We start from the raw sequence: 24,229 nt of genomic DNA, 5'->3' as shown, positions 1-24,229 counted from the left end.
AAGAGGCATGAGGCATGATATTTTATCACTAGCTACAAGCAAAAGATAGAGAACATGATGGAGGATAACAGATTTTGAGTTATTTACCATGGATGAAATAAAAAGAGCGTATGAGTTATGGAACCCTAATCTCAACCACAATGTGAGAAGTAAAATTATTTCTGAAAATCTTTATAATTATTTATGGAGCCCATGCCCACGTTTACCTTACTTTTTTGGTGTACCAATGCCACATAAGAACATAGAAGACCCACCTTGTAGACCATTGGTAGCAAGTGGAGGTTCCCTTACTGAAGCCACAGCCATTTCCCTTGATTACTTGCTGAAACCTTTAGCAGAAAAGAATAAGTCACACACAAGAGATTCAATATATTTTTTGAGGAAAATAAACTTTACAGTGGAAGCTGACAGTATTTTAATAACTATTGATGTGGAATCCTTGTACACAGTGCTCCCTTACAATTCCTGTGTAACAGCAACTATTGGGTCTTTTAAGAAACAATCAAGGTACACAGGCACAATTGCAAAATTTAAACAAGCTCATTAATCTTGTACTGTACTTCAAATTCTTTACTTTCAGTGGCAAACACTACAAACAAAAAACTGGTATAGCAATGGGTGCTGCCATGGCTCCCAACATAGCCCTGGGCAAGTGGGAGTAGGACTTTGTTTTAAACAACACAGATTACATGTAGTATATCACATGCGATTTACGTTTTATTGACAATATCTTTATTGTGTGGGAAGGTGACCCCTTGGAGCTTGGGTATTTTATTACTTACCTCAGTCAATCAATCCCCTTCCTGAAGTTTACCTCTTCCATCGCTGTACTTCAACCATTTTCTTCGATGTGCAGATTTCCAAGGACACCAGCAATACCAGAATCACCACTGATCTATTCAGAAAACCAACGAGGGTTAACTTATTACACCACGGTTGAAGTCTACATCCTACAAAAAAGCAAGTATAATGTGGTGAAGTTCCAAGGCTGTAAATTAGCTAGAATTACCACTGAGATGGAACCATTTTTGAGAAACCTGAACAACTTAAAGAATGATTTTCTCGTGAGAGGCTATGAAAGTCTGATGTTAAAAAAAAAAAAAAAAAAAAAAAAAAAACATCCTGAAACCCCCAAAGGACTTTGAAGCACCTTAACTCAACCTCCCCAGTAGGAGAATATTAAGAAATTCCACAGAGAATAACTAATGCAAAAATAGCTGCATCCTGACATACACTTTGGATTTTCATAGCATCAGAAATGTTATTGAAGAAAACTGGGACATTGTTGCAGGAAACACTTTTCTGATTAATATCTTAGGTGAAGCCCCATCCTTTGTTTATAGAAGGCCAGGAACATTAGAAGTTTTGTTGAATTTAAACCTAGACCATATGAGAGAAACATTAAAAGATGTGAAACTAATTGTACATTTTGTATATTTAAACAGCAAGGTGATAGTTTTTATTGCCCTTATTTAAAGAAAATCATTAAGACCAGTGCAACGTGTGACTGTAACACTACAAAAGTGATTTACAGGGCATAGTGCAATGAATGTGATGAATTCTATGTGGGCAAGACTGTAAATAAACTCAAGTGTTGGATTTCATTTTATCTGTCAGAAATCTGATGTGGCTGTAAAAATAATGCACTAGCCAAACACCTTTCTCTTCATAAAAGAGACACAGGTTTTAAGTTCCAGATCCTGGATCGCATAGACATGGGTGATCTTGAAGGAGTCATCCAGAATATTCTGGAGAAACATGAACTCATGTGGCAATTAAAGCTGAACTCTTTTAGGAAGCTTGGACTAAACTGCTACTGTTCATTTAAAAGTGTACTGGAACTTAGAAAATTGCCACAATTTTGCATGACTTATTTTATTTTATTCTACCAGTTCGTTTTAAATACCATTTTAAATCGGTTGTAATTTAAGTGTATGTTTTGTTTCCATCATCATACATTTTTTCTTATTATTTTTTCTTTCTGGTTTTCTTTTTTCCACTTTATTCAAAATTAGATGTAGTAACAATACTAATTATACAATTATATGTATTTTTATAGATATTTTTTAGGGTTCTTGTACGCAGACCTGAAGAAGTCTAGAAGGATGAAAGCAATCTTTGTTAACAATAGATTATGAAAATAGGATACGATTTTTACAATTGATTTTTTTACATACAAAGTGTATATGCATATATTTATATATATTTTTTGATTGCCCAGTGGATTAAGGTTGATTTCCAGCCATGTAGTGTATATTGTCTTGGATAAAATCACAGACTTAATCTACTTGATAATCTGGTTTAATAAGAGAGGTACCACATCATTATAAATTTGATTAAAGTACATAAGGGTTGTATTATTATGACAGCTACTAAGTAGGGCAGGACCAGCTCAAATGTCACACTGATGGAGGAAAGGATGTGAATTTAACATGTGTACCAATAACACTTTGTTTTACAGCACAATAAACCACTCCCTTGCATGATAAAAAAGTGTGTATATATGTATGTATGTAGATATATATATATATATATATATATATATATATTTAGAAAGTTTGTGAGGAAACTATTACTCTGTTTTTGTTTTACTTGGATTGCTTGTCTGTGTACTTAATAAAGGATTTTCGGCTGGAAACAGACTGCCTGCCTTGCTTGGATTACTTTCGAATACTTAGTAATTCTGTACAATTACATATTTTTTATTATTTATTTATTTTTTTTTACTTGAGACTAGTGTAAGTTTGCTACTTCTACTACTTTTGTCTGATCTAATTAATATAGATATATATGGACTGAAAATCTTCCACACAGAGCAGTTTCTTACACTGTTTAGGTTTGCTATGAAAGGAGATGAGCATCATAAATCACCGCTGTAGTTGCTTAACTATGTGGTTTGTATCTTGCGAAGAGTATAATGGCCAGACAGTCTTCAGAAGCGTTCACTCCTCCCACCCTTGTGTCCTGGCTGCTGTCTCAAGCTTCTGTGTGGAGAAAACAGCAGCCTCGGCTCCAAAATACTTAAGAACTTTCTTGCTGTTGGTAAGAGCGCTCCTCTAGACTTCAGTGGATTGAGTGTCTGCTCCTGTTTTCCATTGTTTGGAAGGCAAGTCCCTTGAGGAGTAGCCCTTCCACACATTTTCATTTTTTGCTAAATAATTGTACCAGTTCTCTCTCAGAATACTGGCAATTTAATTATATGTACTACTTTCTGGAAATTTCTCATCTGGCAATGTGTTTTTAGCAGAGACCCTTCTTAATTGGGTCCCTAATTTGTGGGGAGAATGTGCTACTTTTGTACTGATTGCTTTTTTTTCTGTTGGTGGGGGGGGGCTTTTGTATTTTTAGGGGAAAGTAGTGTGTTTGGTGCTTGTGTACACTTCAATGACAACTTACTACTTATCGACCCCTTGCAGCAGGTTTGATTGCGATTAAGTATTCATTTTCAGTTGAGACGTGGCTCACATTACTGCTTCCATGATCTTTGTTTCAAAGAAGAAAAACTTCCAAGGAGCTCTTGTCAACACAGCTGTCTTAGTCAGTGCCTCATCTGCTAGTGTGTGACTCTGCATTGACCATTTCTTGTTATACTTACCACTCACTTTTTTCCTCCAGATCCCTCTGATGTAGTCCCTACAGCCACTGTGGGCCTGGGATTTAACCACGTCTTTGGCTGTTCAGGTGACCTTAGTGAGCATTGTTGATGCACATTCTTTGGGCTTAGTAGTTTCAGGACAGAACACTACTGTACAGAGTGAAGTGCAGATACCTGATCCCCGGTATAAGATGTGCTTGAGCTGATCCCTTTCTAGGTATGCCCCAAGAAAAAAGAAACACAAAGTAAAACATTTATCTTCCTTATTGTTTTTTTGTTGATGTCTGAAAATATATTACTTTGGTTAAAGATTTATTGCAGGCTTTATAGTTTATTTTACTTTATACTTTATAGTTTGAATGGAATTTTTATGGAAGAACTATAGTTTTCCGCAGTTTCTGAGAATTCTATGACTGATGAACTTGAGAGGGAGAGGGGATGGGGCCTGAGTGGGAGAGGACATCTTCTATTTTTTCTGTCCAATTCTCAGTTTCTAATGTAGAGTGAAGTGTTTGCTCAAAATATCCCTTAGAGGAATTTACTTTTTCTGAGGACTGTGTCCAGAATGAATAATTTTGTTTCAATGTGAATGAGTTATCGCATCTATGAAGAAATATTTTGTCATTACAAATGGGTGTACCACTGCCAAATCATGTTTCTCCCCTTTGTCAGCCTTGAAAGATGTTTTTCATTTTGCCTGCAGTATGCCTGAAAGTCAGCCTTCAGCCCTGAAAAGGACAGACTGACTTTATAAGGTTCCTCCGTGTTACATGGGATGAAAAAATAAGTATTTATAACACTCTGTTATTTCTATTTCTAGCCCCATCTTCTAATAAAAAGTTGCTGAATACTAATATCTTATTTTGATAGACAAGAATAGAAAAGTTTTGACATGTTTAGGAAAATAATTTAATCCTCCAGAAGTGTAGCCTTCAGAAATCTGAATTATCAGGCTCACTTGTAGTACTCGTTAGTTTCTGTCACGGTTCTATCCTCAGAAGGTAGATCTGCTGTGAATTCTGTTAATTGCTGGTCTTTCACCGTCAACAAAGCATTTAAGAATGTGTAATTGAATTGACTCTGTCCAAGACGGTGATTACTGCTTTTGTTGTAAGGCATTTTGATTGGGCACATAATCTGAAATATTAAATTCTACTTTTGATAAGAAGATTTTGTTTGGGACTTCTACAACCCAGATACTCAGTTTGAGGAGATAGGGAAATTAATTCAGTGGGTGACTAGGTTTTTAATCTTCCTTTTGAAAATTTACAAAAAATTGGTTCTTTGTTCAGAAAACAAAACAAGCCACTTGTACAGTCTGCCAGCAAGCAAGAGGGAGGAGCCTTCTGGGGTGGGGGGCTTGGGGGCAGTCCACTACTTCAGAATGACTCTCCTCCCCCTGCCAGTCTTACACTCTGTCCCAGAGCCTAGCTCTCGACTTTGGCATGAGATTGTCACAGTCAAGTGGGTTCTTAAACAAATTCAGGAGTGTTATAAGTGGCAGGAAAAAGGGGGGGTTATTTAGGAATTTCTCTGGTGCAAAGAAGGAGTTCTCTTGGAGACCAGTGCTCATTCTGTTCTTTCTCAACCTGTTTGTGAAAGCATCGAAGTTTAAAATATTGACTTTTGTGTAGATATCTCTCATATACCTGAAAGATTTCTGGCATATTACTCTTTGCACTGAGTTCAGAAGTTTTCAAAGATTTTTTTTGTGTCTGGGTACTTTTGTCAGTTCCCTACATTACCCTTTGGGTTGTTCACTACTCCAGGGATGTTTACAAATTGTCTAGCTCCAGTAATTGTCCTTAGCTTACTGTATGATGTACATGTCTTTCCTTATTTATGTGATCTATATGATTTACTTATCTTTGCATAATTTCTTTCCAAGTGTCATGAGTCCCTTACATGGAGAAGAAATATCCTTTTAGATGTCTGGTTACATATAAATATTAAGAAATCCTTTCTCATTCCCTCTCACAGTTTAGTGTTGCCTGTACGCCTTCTGGACTAGTCAATGCAAAAGGCATTTCTAAATCAAGAAAAAGTGATATTATATCTAGAATTCTTCCCGAGTTTCTACAGGCAGTCCAAGACTTCAGCCAGAGAGTATTACTGGATTTAGGTTTAAGACTTATGCGATTCTCATGGCTGCTCATTCAAGGTTGAATGAGAAAAATGTTTCTTTTTAAGTACTTTTTGAATCTATTATTTCCATCCACTGAATTTCCAGATTCCAGTGTGGACTTTGGGAAGAGAGAATCACTTTGTAGAGTGACCATATTTTTCTGAATCCAGGTCTTTCTCTCTCTCTCTCTCACATCCCCTGCTCAATTTGTAACAGATTCATTAGATTCTATTTGAGGAGCTGTATCAATGAAGGCAAAAGTGCAGCGTCTTTGGAACATGCAAGATAGGCCAAAAGCAAGTAAATACAAGAGAGATGTTAGCTATAATCCAGCTTTGGAATGTTTTCACCACCTGTGGTCTTCAAGGGCTCTGTAGGTTATTGCAGACACCACCACAGTGATACTGTACATAAATGGGGGACTCCTGGTCTGACCTCCTCTCCTGTGCATGCTGACTGTGGTAACTTGGGAGATTGATTTGAAGCATTGTTTAACTCTCCAAGCTTTCCACATTCGTTCAGAGCAAAATTTTAGTGGCAGACAAGCTGTACAGGACCAGGACAGACCCTCACAAATGAGAATTAAAAGGGGGTGGGTCTTTAAGGAATTGATCCACTTGTGGAGAACACCTCATGTAGATCTGTTAGCCTCCTTTCAAAACGGACATCTCAGCATATTCTGCTCCAGGATTCCTTGCAAGGAGATCTGGAGAACAGATGCTTTTTCATTTCCATGGGTATCTAGGGTCATTCTGAAGGTTCAGAAGGGCTCTCCAAAGATTATTATAGTGAATCCCGTATGCCCTAGGCAACAGTTGATCATTATATATCACTGTTGCAGTATTCTGTACTGTAAGGATTTCCTGCCAAGAATAGCTCAACGTCTGGCCAGTGTACCACAGTCTTTAGATCCTGTATGCACTCTGTCACATATATGCCCAATGCACAGGACGTACTGTATAAAAGTGATGTATGGACGCAGTTACCAAGAACTTTGCCACCTATCAGAATGCCATAATCTCTTTTTGGTCTGAATAACCTTTGCTGTGCTAAATGTATAGACCTCTGATAAGTGCCCCTTTGGAGTCCTTTTTTCCTTTTACTGTTGATCGTCTTTTCATTTCGTTACTTGGAGCTCATGACATCCAAGAAGGGAAAATGTTAGTGTGGGAGGCAGATTTCCAATATAGATTGTCACAAACAGTGTCTTTTATTTGTTTGGGTGCTTCCCAGACCATACCTCCTGTAGTATTTGTTAGGTGTTTGTGCCTAAGACAACTTCGATGGCCAATTCTGCCTCTAGAACCAGAGGCTTAAATGGTTAGCCATGAGTAGCAAGGTGGAATTGATTAACCCCGAAGTACTTCTGGTAAGCAAGAAGAAGACCAAAAAATCATGGCTGGATTCTTTGGCTGTCTAGCCTGCACCAGATGTCTGTCGAGAAGCAGGTGATAGATGTTCATCGTGTTTCACTGTTGCAGTCATGACTGTAGGGTTCTCCCCTGCTGGCAGGCAGTCCTCGGTCGGCCAGAATCCCAAAGTCTGAGTCCGGCGTCGGCTGTTCAGCCACGCTCCCTGACGTCAGAGTGCCAGGAGTACACAGCTGACAGCCGACGCCATGTTCTCCAGTCTTTCTTGCCGTGTGGTGATAGCAGTTTGCAAGTGCCGATCGGCTGACTCCTGACAATCTTTTCTGAATAAACTTCAGTCCGAAGACTTTCTTCTCCTACTCAAAGCTAAGTACCCCGTTGGGGAAACTTTTTTCTTGCTCCAGTCCGATGTCAGAAAAAGTTAATAATTGTATTTCATGTGGGAAGCAAATACCTCATAAGGATTTTCATTCTTACTGTATTCCTTGCTTAGGCCCTGACCACGACGTAGCTAGTTGTCGGTTTTGTGCTAGATTCAATCAACGTACAATTAAACGAAGATACGATTTTGCATTTCATTACTTCGGTAGGCGTTTTAATTACAAAATGTCGTCGCATATGGTTCCGGCTACCGGAGTTCACAAACGAAGCAAGGACAAAGACAGGCCTCCGAGGTCCAAATCTGATGATATCGTACAAGCAGAGCCAGCTTCAGGTTTGGCCGTCGTCAGTGAGGCGCTTTTGCAGCCCCTGTCCATCAGCCATTTTGGAACCGATGGCCGAAACGGACTCCCACAAGGAGCCAACTAGGCCTTTGAATATTTCTGTTGCAGGACCTTTGGACAATGCTCCTTCGGATGGGTCCGGAGCCGCTGTGCAGGTACCGGCTTCCGAAGGGGTTTTCAGGCCTACTCAGCTTCTAATAAAGGCAAAGCCAAAGACAAAGGCAAAGACTCCTTCCAAATCAAAGACTGCAACACAGGCTTCTTCTGATCCGGCTCCCAAGTCACAGAAACATTTACTTAATATGGCTGAGGACTTACTTAATATGATTAGGGGTTCACATCCCCCTCCAGATAAAAGGCCAAGGCAGGAAGTTTATTATGACTCCTCTGATCAGGCTTCTGTTTCTTCAGTTTCTTCTTCTGACCAGGAATATTCTTTCCCTCCTTATGAGGATTCTGATGCTGAGGAATCCATTCCTTCAGCTTCTCCCCCTGAGGATTTTTCTTTTGGCGAAACTTTGCATGAAATGAGGGAACATTTCCACTGGGAAGGACAGGAGTATTCAGAATCTAAGAAAAGACTAAGGGATTTTCTTCTTCTTCCCCAACATAGACCCCTGGCTATTCCTCCTATTTTGGATATTGTGGATGATGCTTTTTTGGAGGCTAACTTAACCCCTGACTCTCTTCCTCCTGCTCCTGTTAAGCCTGACAGATATTACAGGGTCCCTGATTCCCACCAGTTTTTATACAAGAACCCTACTGCTGACCCTGAAACCATGTCTCAGGGTCCTAAGGGAGTTAAGGCCGCTTCTGCTAAAAACCCCATTCCCACTGAGAAGGATTCCAGATCTTTAGAAAGATGGGGCAAAAAAGTGTACACTTCTGCTACTTTATCTATTAGGGCTTTAAACTGTCAGTTTCATATGCTGAAATACCAGCAATTTCTCTTGTCTGTTTTAAAACAAAAGCTAACTTCCATTTCCGCCTGTGCAGATGATAAGGAATTACATGACTTAATGCATGCCACTGAACAAGTTGGGAAGCATGGTTTACACTGTGGATTTGATGCCTTGGAGGCTTCTTGTAGGGCTGCTGCCTCTGGCACAGTAATTAGAAGGCATGCATGGTTAAAAGAACAAAATTTGCCAGATCAAGTAAAGGCTAAATTATTAGATGCTCCTGTTCAGCATAATGTTTTGTTTGGATCTAAAGCTGAAGAGGTGATTAAAAAGATGGAGGACATGGCAAAATCCATGCAAACAGTTAAAGATTTCTTACAAGTAGAGCCACCCAGATTTAGCAGGAATTGGCGAACAAAAAATTGGCCCTTTCCCAATTCAGACAGGCCTCAGAGGGGTAGATCAGACGCTCCTGAGGAAGGCCTCAAACACAAGCCTCTTATAGACCAAGACAGTGGACTGCTTCCACCCCTAGGGGAGGAGAGGACAGGTTGCAAGCTCATAGGAAACAGACTCAATGACTCCCTCTGTTGGGCTGCAGGAACTTCTTGCCTGGAAGCCCCTCTCGGAGGAAAGCTTTCTCTTTTTCACCTAAATTGGACTCGTATAACCCAAGACAAGTGGGTTCTGGATGTGGTTTCAAGAGGTTACAAATTCTATTTTCATACCCTACCAAGGCCAAGCGGATGGCCAGATCTTCCAAAACATCAATGGACAGAGGCCTTAAACCAGGTGGAAGCTCTTTTGGCTATGAACGCCATAGAACTAGTTCCACTTTCAGAGATGGGACAAGGTTTTTACTCGAGGCTCTTTCTAGTCCCCAGGAAGCAAAATTCATGGAGACCCATTCTGGATCTGTCAGTCTTGAACACTTTTCTAGAGATATCAAAATTCAAGATGCTTACTCTACAGCAGCTACTTCCAATGCTGACCAAAAATGCATGGATGGTAACTTTGGATTTAAAGGAGGCATATTTACACATTCCCATCAGGCAGGAATGCAGAAAATTCCTCAGGTTCAAGGCCGGATCGAGGCACTTTCAATTCTCTGTGCTGCCCTTTGGATTGTCTACTGCGCCCAGGGTCTTCACCAAATGCCTGGCTCCAGTAGTAGCTTATTGCAGACTCAAGGGAATTCAAATTTACCCTTATCTGGACGACTGTCTTATTCAGGCAGACAGCAAGGAGGTCTTACTCCAGCATCTACAGTTTGTTCAGAATCTTCTCAAGTTCCTGGGATTCACTGTAAACATAAAAAAGTCAAATTTGACACCCTCACAACAGATAATTTTTCTGGGCGCTTCTAAACACAACAACCCAGATGGCATTTCTGACATACGAAAAACAGTTACAGCTGGCTTCAACTTTCAAAACCTTGGCAACTTTAACTCTGCTATCTGCAAGGAGATTCCTGCAGGCTTTGGGTTACATGGCCTCCTGCATCCTTCTCACCATATGCAAGACTACATATGAGGAAAATACAGTGGTACCTAAAAAGTGTATGGTCTCAGCATTGCCACAGTTTAGACATACTGATCTCCGTCCTGCCTTGCCTTCAAAAGGAATTCCTTTGGTGGTCCAAGGCATGTACTCTAAACAAAGGAAAACCCTTCTGTCTGCCTCCTGCCACTCAGATACTAACCACGGATGCCTCTGATTATGCATGGGGAGCCCATTTTCAGGGCAACTGTCTGCAGGGCCTTTGGACAAAGGATCAGAAGCACCTGCATATCAATTTAAAGGAAATGTTAGCCGTTCAGAAAGCTCTATTGGCCTTCAGGAATCTTCTACAACCAGGACAACTACTGATACGGACAGACAACACCACAGTTATGTGGTACATAAACAAGCAAGGGGGATCTCATTCCTACCCCCTTTGCAGACTAGCCATCGATCTATGGAACACAGCTCTAGCTTGCAATCTGGACCTTCAAGCTCAGTTTCTACCAGGGAAGCAAAACATCCTGGCAGACAGTCTGAGCAGAAACCTTTCGGACCCACACGAGTGGATGCTGGACACCGAAATATTCAGGATGATAACAGCAGTCTGGGGATGTCCTCACATCGACCTCTTTGCATCCCACCTCAGTCAACTACAGATTTTTTGCACCAGGACTTTCCACGAAAAAGCTTGGAAAGTGGCTGCACTATCATTCAGTTGGAGAAACCTCTCAGGATATGCCTTTCCGCCTCTTCCTCTTCTTCCACGGGTATTATTAAAGATCAAACAGGACAAGCCCAAGATGATAATCTTGCTGGCCCCAAATTGGCCTCGACAGTTTTGGTACCCAACTCTGAAAAACCTATTTCTGGAGCCCCCTTGGGTTTTACCACAGACTCCGAACCTTCTGTCCCAACACCAGGGTCAGGTTCTACACTCCCATGTCAGAACTCTCAGCCTGGCGGCCTGGTTAATCCAGGGTCTTTGATTCATTCTGTCCTACCCAAGCAGGTTATGGATGCCATTTTAGAAGCCAGACGTCCTAGCACTAGAAAATCTTATGCAGGAAAATGGAAAAGATTTTGTTCCTGGATGCAGGCTCAGGATTCTGATCCTCTTCTTCCTAACATTCCTTTGATTTTACTTTACCTGACAGATCTCTTACATAAGGGTCTCTCTTTCTCTTCCATTAAAATACATGCCTCTGCTATTTACGCTCATTACAATACAGATCCTCCAATCTTTTCCCACTAGCTCATGAGACAGTTTCTCAGAGGAGTTAAGAACTTAAGACCTCCTAGATCTCCTCCCATTCCTGCTTGGGATCTCAACTATGTTTTGGAAAAACTCACCTTACCTCCTTTTCAGCCTGCTGCCTCTTCTGACATCAAGTTTTAATCTTGGAAAACAGCCATCCTGTTAGCTCCTACCTCTGCCAGGAGAGTTTCAGAGTTGCACGCTCTTATGGCTGTGGACCTTATATTATTTTTCATCAAGACAGGGTGTCTTTAAGGACTAATCCTACTTTCATGCCTAAGGTGGTTTCCAAAGTGGCTTTAAATCAAACTGTTCACTTGCAAACTTTTTTCCCCACTCCTCAAAATAAAGGGGAAAGGATCTTACATTCCTTGGATGTACACAGACAACTATGTTTTTACCTGGACAGAACCAAGGACATCAGAAAATCAGAGCAATTGATTGTTTCTTATGCTTCAAGTTCCCATGGTAAAGCCATTTCAAAACAGACCATTTCTAAATGGATTGCTCATGGAATCAGATTTTGTTATTCACACCATGGAAAGCAAATCCCAGGTAGTATAATGACTCATTCCACCAGAGCTGCTGCCACTTCAGCTGCCTTCCTCAGGGAGTTCCTACCAAAGACATTTTGGAAGCTGCAACTTGGAGTTCAGTGCATACTTTTTCAAAGCACTACAATTTACCTCTCTACTCTTAAGTATAGGGCAGGCTTTGCTTCTGCAGTCTTGCAGGGCCTTTTAGCCGCCCCTTCTACTTTGACTACCTCCCTTTCATTCTGCTTTGGGATTCTACCCTACAGTCATGACTGCAACAGTGAAACACGATGAACATAGTACAGTTGTGTACACTTACCATAAATGTAGATGTTGGAGTGTCTTCACTGTTGCAGTCTGGGTTTCCTTCCCTCCTGTCCCCTCTTATTTTTACTTTTGTGTGGTTTCTTTTTTCACCATTCTTCTGAGGTGTATTTGCAAAGGATATGGGACCTTACTCATTTTGGGACTCCTGACATCTGGGGCAAGAAAAACTGGAGAACATGGCATCGGCTGTCAGCTTTGTACTCCTGGCGCTCTGACGTCAGGGAGCATGGCTGAACAGCCGACACCGAACCCAGACTTTGGGATTCTGGCCGACCGAGGACTGCCTGCCGGCAGGGGAGAACCCTACAGTCATGACTGCAACAGTGAAGACACTCTAACATCTACATTTATGCTAAGTGTACACAACTGTACTTTCTGTAGGCTGCCTGCTGTTTACTTCGGATTACTCTGCTGCAACCCTATCAGAGGCTGGAATGGATCCTTCCTTTCACACATCCTCTGAGGCTTTGCAGGTGTCTGCCCCAGTCTTTGAAGAAGAACCTTGGATAATTGTCTCAGAGGGCCCTAAAGGGATTTTGCAGTTTCTGGTCAGAAAAGAGGATGATGTTCTATTCTCATCTTGCAGTACTCCAAACCCTTGGGTTTTTCTCTCTTGCTACCTGAATGTCCGGCCAGTATTCAAAAGCTCCTAGTCACTGCAAGGTATGTGGGGTGTCTGACATTTGCTAAGGGAACATGGGCCATAAAAGTGACGTCTGCACATACCAGACCACAGAAATTCTCTGCCACTAGTCAAACGTCAGCTGTTCCTGCCGTTCCAGCTTTCTGATCTTTTTTTCCAAAGATAAGTACCCTGTTGGGGACATTTTGGTTTTTTTTGGATCACTACATGCCTGTTTAAGTTCATGTCATCCAGGAAGGGAAAGTGTAGGTGTGATCGTCAGATCCCCATAAGGATGCCCACGAGCTTTGCATCTTCTGTTTTAGTGCCTACACACGACCATAAGTCCTGCTCCATCTCTCAGGTCTTTGTTCCTAAAACCTTGCACAGTCATCTGCATGCCTTGAATATTTATTTAGAAAATCAACGCCTTAAGTGCTTAGCTTTAGCTTTGGAATGGTTGTCTGGTCAGTCGGGTATCATTCGGGAAGCCGCAGAATCCAGAGCAGAAGGCACTTCCTCGGAGGTATCGCAGACGTCGGCTACTGATGGTGAGGGGGAACCTCTGCTTGTACCAGCCACCCAGATGTGGTTCTTCCACTATTGAAGATTCTAGCGAACCTAGGCCTTCCCAGAAAAGAAAACCGAAAACAAAGCACGATCTGAAGTAGTTATTTCACTTGTTTTGCAACCTGTGGGTCTCTGATCCGACCGGCAGCTTTCCAAGCTTCAAGATCTGAGCTCCTAGCCCCTCTCCTCTACCCACAATCCCCTGTCACCACCACACTACCCCAGATCGTTTTTGCCGCGGCTTGATTAACAAGCGTCTTGAGAAGAGCTCTTGAGCTTAGACAGGGAAGTGAATATTTTTTTTCAAGAGATTTTCTTAAAACTTTAATAAGTTTAAAAGAAGAGTATTTAGAGTGTTTCTCTGCCCTTTTTTGTTTTCGGGATTGCGTTTTATTCAGTTAAACCTTCCCTAGATGTTTGGGAATGTGAGTGTGTGTGTCAGGAAAATGGCCGAAGGCCATAAAGCTATTTTTTCAAAGTGCACTGGGTGTGGCCATAAGCTTTCCCCAGCTGATGGCCACACTCAGTGCGTTATATGCCTGGGGATTGCCCGTTTGTCTTCAGACTGCCAGATTTGCACAGCCTTCAACCCCCAGGCTGTGAGAGGCAGGAGGAACAGGCTTATTCTGGCGGGATTGCTTCCCCTGGAGGAGGCTTCATCCTCCTCTCCCTCCAAGGTGCAGGCTGCCCAGGTAGCTTCGGCACCCCTGATTCCCTCGACTCAGGCTGGGACTGAACCTCCTACTTCTGCCTTGAGTACGAGGGAAGTTCAGTCTTCTCCTTCCAAGCACAGGGAGAAGCACAGACAGAAGAGGTGAGCCGAGCCTCATCCCTCAGCTCCGCCTTCAAAAATTGTTAAATCTCCTCCGAGGGTGTCCGGACCTTCTCGGCTCCAATCTCCTTCCTTTTCACCGCAGCCGGAGGAGGAGCTCCTATCACCCTCGAGGTCGTTGAGGCAGCCCTCCAGGCCCACCTCTACGACCTCCTCTAGATCTACTAGGTCTCTCCGATGCCGATATGGATAGGATGATGCGTCGGTTTTTGCAGACCCAAATGCAGATGGGGGTGCTCCTGCCCCCCCCCTCCACAGAGGGGGGAGTGCAGCTTCAATATTTGTCCCGATTTCTCCTTCTTCAACCCGGATCCAGGTTTTGGAGTCTTCGGATCCAGGCTCTTTCTGAGCCGGGGTTTTGTCGGCGCCGGTCGCCCAAGCCTTCTCGACGCCGACCATACCCTCGAGTATCTGGGATCCAAGCTCTCGGGGCCATGGGCCGGGAGTCTGATCCGTGGGAGCGGGTGCATCTTCGGCGCCGCCTATGTCGGAGAGCACCTCCCTTTCGGATCCGATGGCTTCGGCTCCGACCCCGATCCCTATCTCGGAGCCGAGGAGACTGCTCTCGGGGCCGGAAGAGAGTAGTTCTCCCTCTGCGTTCGATGTAGTGGAGAGGGTACTGTCGAGGTCTTCCAGGTCCCCGACTCGGGCTTTGGATCCCTCCGCTCCCCCACTGCATACGGGTCTAACTTCCATCATCCTTCCATCGGGACAGCCTGCTCAGACCCTCCAGTTGGTTCCCTCGGAGGAACAACAGGTCGTTGAGCCCTCTTCTGATAGTCCCACAGAGGAGGTGCCTCGTAAACGGAAGTGTAAAAGGAGGCACATGGACTCCCCCGAGTCAGTCACCACAGATACGGACTTAGAGGAAAGGGAAGGTTCCCCAAGGTCACCCCCCGAGGATGTCTCCTTTGGAGACATCATGGAAATGTTGTGTATTAGGGGGGGTGGTCTGCCCAAAAACCTTCCTCGGATGAGTCCGTATTTCTGGAGGCGTTTCAAGCGGGCCCATCTACCTCCTGGGTGTCCCCACCGGCAGATCCCCTGGTAGATCTCCTGACTACCAGGGCTTGGCAGGAACCCGACACCGTGGAGCCTATCCCACGCCGACTGGATAAAATCCTTAGCCCCCCTTCAGACAGGCAGGCTTGGGCCAAAGGGTCTCCAGTTGATGCCATGTTGGTGGCTGCTGCCACTAAGAGAGAACTCTCCCAGAAGAGCTCCACGGTCCACCCGCCGGACAAGGAGTCCCGGGAGCTGGACCATATAGGGAAGCGGACCTTTGCTTCAGCAACCTTCTCCGTGAGGGCGCTGAATTATATGGCGCATGTCATCAGGTTGCAATGTGATTTGATCAAGGAATACACTGCAGCTCCACCTGAGTCCTTGTCGGTCGAGGACAAAACCGCGTTCTCGACACATATGGCTACTCTCAAGTCCATTTCAAATACGTCCATGCGGCTACTGTCTTATGCTATGGAGGGAGCCGCAAGGGCAAGCGGGGCAGGTGTTGTCTTGATACGTCACGCCTGGCTCCGTCTTTGTAATTTCGCAGAACCTTTCAAGGCGTCCTTCGCGAACGCACCCTTTGACGGCTCTTCGCTTTTTGGCAAGACCGTACGCGATACACTAGTCCAAAGCGAGAAGGATGGGAAGACGCTGTCTGCCATCGGAGTCCGCTTCTCGAGCCCCCAACGTTCCTTCTCAAGGAATCAGAGGGGGCAAAAGAAGCTGTGGTTCCGCAAGTCTCAGCAATCCTATCCAGCTTCGGACTCCGCACCCTCCAGAGGCAGAGGAGGGCAGGGTGGACGCCGGCCCACAGGCAGAGGGGGACCGTGTAACTTTGGGTCTAGGGAGTCTTTCTCCGAGAGACCCGCGCAGCAGCCCTGAGGGCTTACCGACTGTCCAGCTCTGGAGGCAGTCAGGGGGTGTTTAACGAAGCACCTGTCAATGTGGGAGTCCATCACGAATGATCGATGGGTGCTCCGAATTATATCCAGAGGCTACAAAATTCCCTTCCTATTTCGTCCTCCCTCAGGTGGTAGCCTCCCCGATGTCCCACCCAATCAAAGAGAGGCGGCGACCGTAGAGATTTCAAATTTGTTAGAAAAAAGAGGCATCCAGCGGGTCCCCCCAGACCAATCCGGATCGGGCTACTACTCAAGGTTCTTTTAGTGCCAAAAAAGACGGGGGACCTCAGGCCCATTCTAGACTGGTCTGCCCTGAACATGTTTGTCCCCAAAGAAAAATTCCGGATGGTCACTCGACAATCTATTCTCCCCTTAATGCAGGAGAATGACTGGATGTGCTCTATAGACCTCAAGGACGTGTACTACCACATTCTAATGGACAGACGGTCCAGGAGGTTCCTCCGCTTCCGGCTAGGGGCCAGTCATTACCAGTTCAGGGTCCTTCCGTTCGGACTCACCTCAGCCCCCAGGGTGTTCACCAAAGTCATAGTAGTGGTTGCAGCCCACCTGAGGCTTCAGGGCATAAGGGTCTTTCCGTACTTAGACGACTGGCTCCTCACAGCAACCAACAGGCATCAACTTTGTACCGCGAGAGACTATGTGCTGTCTCTTGCCGACAGCTTGGGCATCTCAGTCAACATACCGAAGTCCTTTCTTCATCCTGTGCAAGCATTAGATTTCATAGGAGCCAGGCTAGATTCCCGATCTTCTCAGGCCTTCTTGACCTCGGACAGGCTGTCCAGCCTCTCACTCCAGGTTTTGGCTCTTCTTCGCACCAAAGCTCAGACGGCAGAGTTAGTCCTGAGAGCACTAGGCTCGATGGCAGCAGCTATCAGACTCTCTCTCCATGCTCGCCTAAGGATGTGTATATTACAGTGGACACTCCAAGTTCAATGGTCACTGTTACTCCACCCATTGAACACTCCTATCCCCCTGAGCAGAGTTTGCAGGGAATCTCTCCTTTGGTGGCTTCACTCCCCAGAACTCAAGCAAGGGAGACCCTTTGTGACCCCCCCCCCCCCCAGGTCACGTTAACCATGGATGCTTCTCGCCTAGGGTGGGGGGGGCATTGTTTGGGCAGAAACGTCCAAGGTACGTGGACCTTGTCGGAAACCGCCTTGCACATAAATGTTCTGGAGATGAGGGCGGTGTTTCTAGCATTGCAGGCTCTCCAAGACCTTCTACCTGTAGGAACGATTGCAATACAGATGGGACAATACGTCAGTGGTCTGGTATATAAACAAACAAGGGGGAACCAGATCCTACCCTCTTTGTCGAGAAGCCATGAGAGTTTGGGAATGGGCGATATCCACCAACCGCTTTCTGATAGCAACGCACATTCCGGGACGGTCCAACATTCTGGAGGACAAATTGAGTCGAGTAATTCTCAGTCCTTACCAGTGGTCTCTCAATCCGAAAGTTGCGAAGGAAATTTTCCACAAGTGGGGTTGGCCTCGCTGCGATCTTTTTGCTACCCCTCAAAACACAAAATGCAGCGAGTTCTTCGCAGCTCTTCCCCCAGAAGGGGAGAGCCCCAGAGACACTCTGATTCATGCTTGGCCTCCCGGTCTACTTATGCTTACCTCCCCACTTCCACTCGTGGCGAAGTTCATTCAGAAAGCCGCACGGTTGGGGAGCAAAAATTATCCTCATAGCCCCATTCTGGCCTCGTCAAATCTGGTTTCCATACCTGCGATCTCTCAGTCTCTCCTCCCCTTTAATCCTGGATCCCAGTCCAGATCTGATATCGCACCCAACGGGGTGCCCAACACCGAACCTGGTAAACCTCAAGCTTGCGGCTTGGTTGATCCAGTTCCACTAATGGCAAGGACCCCTAGTATCTCTTCACCAGTGAAAACTATTCTGGTAGCGGCTCATAAACCGCCCACCAGGAAAATCTATAATAGCAAGTGGAAACAATTTTCTATCTGGGCTAACAGCCAAGGTCTCAACCCCTTTACTGTTCCAATTCCTACAATCTTGGATTTTTTGTCCATGATTTTTGAACAAGGGGCCAGTGCATCAACGGTAAAAGTACAGTTGGCAGCAATATCCCATTTTCATGTGGGAGACTGATTAGGATCTCTAGCATCTACAAAATTGTGTAAGACATTCTTGCGTGGCGTTTTCCTTCTCAAGCCACCAGTGAAATCTGTGACTCCCCCTTGGGACTTAACTTGTTCTGCAAGCCTTAACGAAACCTCCTTTTGAACCTGCAGCTTCTGTGCCCCTTAATTTTCTGTCCTGGAAAACAGCATTCTTGGTGGCCATAACTTCTGCTAAAAAAGGTTTCAGAGCTCCAAGCTTTGTGCATGAAACCTCCCTATCTTATTTTCCACAATGACAGAGTGTCTCTCAGGACTAACCCGTCTTTCTTACCAAAAGTGGCATCTGTGGCAAATATCAATCAGACTATCAATCTGCCAGTGTTTTTCAAAAATGTTCAAAATAAGGGAGAATACATGTTGCATACACTAGACGTACATAGACAGTTGCGTTTTTACCTGCACAGGACCAAAGTTGTTCGTAAGGCTGATGAACTCTTTGTGTCATTTGCTCCTTCATACATGGGAAAATCTATATCCAAAGTGACACTGGCTAATTGGATTTGTCAATGTATTTCTCAGGCTTATAAGGCATCAGGCAAAACAACCCCATTCAAAATCCGTGCACATTCCACAAGGTCCATCGCAACTTCTGCAGCCTTCTGGTCCAGGATGCCGTTGGACAACATATGTTCAGCAGCCACTTGGTCTTCTGTTCATACGTTTATTTCTCATTATAAGCTGGACATGATATCTAGAAGCAGGCCGTCCTTTGGCTCTGCGGTGCTTCGGAATATCCTCCCGTAGACCACCCAGGTTTCTTTGTTTAGGTAGCTGGGGACTCTGTCCCACAGGTTGCAGAACAAATGGAGTAACTACTTCAGATTTAGAAGTTATGTACTCAACTCACCGTAACGTTCCATCTGAGTAGGTACTTCATTTGTCTGCAACCACCACCCCCCCCCCCCCCCGCCATCCCCCTAACCTGTATCGGGTTTCTAGGATCTTTCTGATTCTTGAGAATATCTGAACCTGTTTATTACAGGTTTTTTCAGGTGATACAGCAAAACCGATCTGAGGTAGTGTGGTGGTGACAGGGGATTGTGGGTAGAGGGGAGGAGCTAGGAGCTCGGATCTTGAAGCTTGGAAAGCTGCTGGTCGGATCCGAGGCCCACAGGTTGCAGACAAATGAAGTACCGGCTCAGATGGAATGTTATGGTGAGTACATAACTTCTAATTTCTTCTCTTGTACAGAGCCAGCCAGACTGGCAGGCATTTTCTTAGAGCTCCTTTAACAGCTTTATGGCCTGCCATGCCCTCTTCTTCCCCAGTGGCTCTCCCTGTGATTAGCCCTAGGCCTCAGGCTCCAGATATTTTCAGCCTGAAACTGAGGACTCCTCTGACTCCTCTTCAGATGATTCCCTGTCATATGTCTCCCAGTTACCATCTGCTCTTGGTTATGCCTCTCCAGAGGAAGATTATCCAGGTGAGGATCTTGCCTTTGGGGAGACCCATTTCCAAAATGAGGAAGTTCTTTAAATGAGATTCTACTGAGATGACAGAAGTTCAGAAAACATGGTATGAACTTCTACAAAGGGACAGTCCTGCTCCCTCAGCTATTCCTCCAGTTTTGCCAGTTTTTTCCTGATGCTTTTAATGCAGCCTTTGTGAATCCTGATTCACAGCCCCCGAAGGCCTGACAAGATTCTACAAGATCCCAGAGGGGGACAAATTGTTTATCAAATGCCCTGTAGCAGACCCTGGCACTGTATCAGTTTTAGCTGATTATAAGCCCACAGAACTGCTTCTATCCGCCTCAGTCCTTCCTACAGATAGAGAGCAAGGCCATGGAGCACCTTTGAAAAAAGGTTTATACCTCAGCTACCCTGACTTTCAGGGCAATAAACTATGAAACCCATATGTCTAAATATGCCCTAGCCCTTTTAGGACTACCAATAAGCTTTTGACTGAGGTCCTAGACTCTCCTGTCAAGGTACAGATATCCAGCCTTATATCCTTGTCTTTTCAGGTCACTAGGCATTCCTTTAGGTGCAGCTAAGATGGAGCTGAAGCCTCTGCCAGATCAGCTGAATCTGCCTCAGTCCTTAGAAGATATTCCTGGCTACGGTTACAGCCTTTACATGATGATATTAGGGGAAAAAACATTGGATGCACCTCTGGATAATTCTGCTGTCTTTGGGACAAAGTTGGCTGAGTTGTTCAAAACTCTACAATAGAAGGGGAAGGAGTTACAAGACCAGAAGCACCTGTTTGTTTCCCCTGTCCCCAGATTCCACAGGAATTACCCATCAAAAATTCAGTTTTGTAAGGAAACTTTCAGCTCCTCCTCCTTCCAGAGACAGAGCACCAGGAAGCACCAAACCCCTTCCAGACCTGCTCCGCCTCTGGCCCAGAATCATCAGTTTCAAGACAGGGCAGGTAGTCTGTGACTACCTGCCGTTACTGAACAATCCTCTCGATTCCACCCCCTTTCCCGATTTCACTGTCTCCCTGTTTGGAAAACCATTACCTCAGACAGATAGGTCTTGTCTGTCATAGAAAAGGGTTAATGTTATGTTGTCCCTGTCTCGCCTTCCTTCTTGTTGGTTAGGTTTGGAGCCAATCCTCTGCTCCAACTCAGCCGTATTCTAAAGCTAGAGAGCTTCCACTGGTTCGAGGCTAGACCCAATCCCATCACGCCTAGCGCTAGCTACCCAGATCTTGTTTGCTGCTTGAAGCTTCGAGAGTGCTGAATACTGGCTCAGGCTACGTTTCTGATTTTTCTTGTTATATTCTGTACTGAAATCTTAATATTTTTCAGGAAAGCGTTCTGTAGATTAGTATTTGTTTAGGATCCCTGTCAATATTTCTGGTTGTTATTGTTGTTTAGGCCGTCGTTTTACCTTCAGGCCTGTCCCCCCTTTCTTCTTAGAGGATTCCCCCTTGCTCTTACCCTGTTTTCAGTTAGAGGGCTTCCCCTTATTCCCTCCTTCTCCCTTTCTGCTAAGGAGTTAGCTGTTTGTTAGAGGCTCTCCTCGGTGTGGGGAGTTGTCGTTAACTTAGAGGCTCTCCCCTTCCGTTACATTCCGTTCCTTGTTTAAAAAAAAAAAAAAAAAAAAAAAAAAAGATTGTGTTGTGGTTATTGTAGAGTTGTAGATTTCCTTTTCCTTTATCTATAACTTTAGTATATTATAACTGTAGTGTATTGTGCTTATTGCTGTTTGTGCTTTCAGTAATGTGTAAAGAAGCGTCCAAAGAATCCAAACCTTCTGGATTCGAGAAGTGTGACTCGTGCTCCCAAAAAATGTCCCTGACTGACAGATACACGAGTTGTGTTTATTGCCTGGGAGCAGTGCACCTGCAGGACTCGTGTTCCATTTGTCTTGCTTTCAGCTCGAGAGTCCTGCAGGAGAGGAAAAACAAGCTTATACTGAGAGGCTTACTGAAAAGACCCTTTGACACTCCAGTGGAAGGGAATCAGGTAAGTAAACCAGGAAAATCCTCCAAACAGACATCTCTGTCGGTTCCGACCTCGGAGCCGTCGACATTCAGAGAGAAATCTTCCAGTTCGTTGGATCCGAAACCTCTCTGGTATGACAAGACCTTATGTCCTGCGATTCCGTCACTGTCTTTGGAACCGTCTAGGAGTCGCAAAAGGACTAGATCGCCTCCTTTGGAACCAGTGCGGTCTGCTCCACAATCACCGCTTCTACAGTCTGTGACTGGCAGCTACCGATCGTCCACCCACTCCTCTAGATCATCCTGGAGCCTTTCAGACGATGATGTGGAGAGGGTGGTGAAGAGGCTTCTCAAAGACACCGGCTCGCTCCAAAATCTTATTGAGTCCAGCCTGTATGGATGTGGAGCCGACTACTGTAACCCCCCAGATCGTCCATTCCTCCTTCGACTCATTTGAGCTCGTAGCCGGAGTGCATGGAAGTCATTGTGGTGGAACAGTCGGTTCCGAAATCTTTGTTCTGACATCCACTACGATCTCCTCAATGCCCCCTTCTATCGAGGGATCTGGGAGCTGACACGCCCACATTGGCTCAGAGGGGGAGAGCGGCATCGGACACTTGTCTGACCCCGCTCTCCCTCTTGGAGCTTTGACGGAGATGAGCTTGGCTCCCACATCGGCCTCTGAGCCATCGCCCTTGGTGCGGGAGAGGTCTCTTGACTCTTCGGTGCCAGGGACCCCCCTGGGTCGGGAACGTGGTGACTTCGAGGTGATGAGGAGTATGCTGTCCTCTCAGACAGCTCCTCCCTCAGCTTCACCTACTCCATCCCCTATGGAGCCAGTGTCTTTCCTCTCACCAATCCTCCATTCTGAGCGTAGGAAGTTAGTGCCCCAGGACGCCCCATTGGGGGACGCCCCCCCCTTTTCCGAGACCTCCCCAGAGCATCCCCTGAGGAGGTCTTTTGGAAGAGGACATGTAAGAGAAAGCATGTTGACTCCCCTGAGTCCCGGACATTGGATACAAACTTGGAGGACTCTGAAGGGTCCCCATGGTCCCCCTCTGAGGATGTCTCATTCTCTGACATTCTGGAAATCCTCAAGCAGAGGGGTGGCTGGAAGTCCCTTTCCCCTTCTGAGGACGGGTCCGTGTACCTAGACGCATTTGTTCCCGTCCCTCCACCTCTTGGGTGTCTCCGCCCTTCGACCTGCTGCTAGGGGTAGTAAGTCGAAAGGCGTAGAGCTCTCTGGAATCGATGGAGCCAGTTCCGCGGAGGCCCAATAAGTTCATAACTGCAGCAGATGACAAAACTTTCCTAAACAAGGGGGTGCCAGTTGATGCTATGGTGGTGGCCACTAAAAAGAAATTAGCAATGACTTCTAAATCTGTCCATCCACCGAACAGAGAGCCCCGTACGATGGACAGATACAGGAAGCATGTCTTTTCTTCAGTGGCCTTTACTCTCAGGTCACTGAATTATCTATCCCATTTCATCTGTCTTCAGAGGGATCTCCTGAAAGAGCTAGGATGTACCCTACAGGATCCTACAGCTGCGGGAGCTGCAGATAAAACTGCTTCTCAGCTTGTGACCTTATCTTCGGTAGTTAACTCCTCCATGCGGCTTATCTCCTGTGCAGCCGATGGAGTGAGCAGGGCTGCAGGCACAGGAGTCACCTTATGGAGACACTCCTGGATACGCCTTTGTCAATTTGCAGAGCCTTTCAAGTCCTCCTTTACAAATGCCCCCTTTGATGGCTCATCGTTGTTCAGGCCGGGTCTATATTAGAACATCGAAGTTTCACAGCTTCGAATGTTCTAATACCGATCCCTATTCAGCGAACGCTGAAAATAGCGAAGCTACAGAAAATCAAATTTTTTCCTAGGGAAAGAATTTAGTTGTCCATTTCTGTCGCTTCGCTATTTTCAGCACTGTGGTGAAAAGTTACGAGTTGGGTTCAGGTAAGTGTGCGATTGGGCGCTGATTAGGTGAGTTAGGGTTAGGGCGCGGGTGAGGTGAGTGTGTGATAGTGATGGACCTTAGGGTTCAGGTTTGGGTTAAGGTAAGTGGATAGATAGTGGTATATGTACAGTTTAGTGTAGGGTTAGATGTAAGATTTTAGGGGTATGTGTGTGTGTGTGTGTGTGTGTGTGTGTGTGTGTGTAGATTGCGGTTTGTTTGATGTGCTTGTGTTGTGTGTGTGTGTGTGTGTTTTAGAACAGAAAATGTTTTCCCTAGGAAAAAATTCCGTGATGTTCATCGTGTTACCCTGCTGCAGTCATCACACTTGGGTTATCCTGTCGTCAGGCGGTCCCGCAATCGGCCGGAATTCCAAAGTCTTGGTCCGGCGTTTGTTGCTGTCACTTCTTCCCTGACGTCAATGCACCAGGGGTATATAT

At 45.1% G+C, this 24,229-nt stretch overlaps 1 protein-coding gene across 1 annotated transcript in view; it reads left to right on the top strand.

Moving 5' to 3' along the window:
- PRPF3 (pre-mRNA processing factor 3) overlaps positions 1 to 24,229 on the top strand; it is a 1,139,821-nt gene that overhangs the window by 325,011 nt on the left and 790,581 nt on the right. The window contains exon 5 of the mRNA XM_044079913.1: positions 24,048 to 24,057. Within this exon, the coding sequence (XP_043935848.1) occupies positions 24,048 to 24,057 (10 nt within the window). The remainder of the gene's footprint in view (positions 1 to 24,047; positions 24,058 to 24,229) is intronic.

The sequence above is a fragment of the Protopterus annectens genome, chromosome 8.part0 (genome assembly GCF_019279795.1).
Source record: "Protopterus annectens isolate FY-2018-M chromosome 8.part0, PAN1.0, whole genome shotgun sequence".
NCBI classification, from domain to species: domain Eukaryota; kingdom Metazoa; phylum Chordata; order Ceratodontiformes; family Protopteridae; genus Protopterus; species Protopterus annectens.
This window is presented reverse-complemented; position numbering and strand designations above follow the sequence as displayed.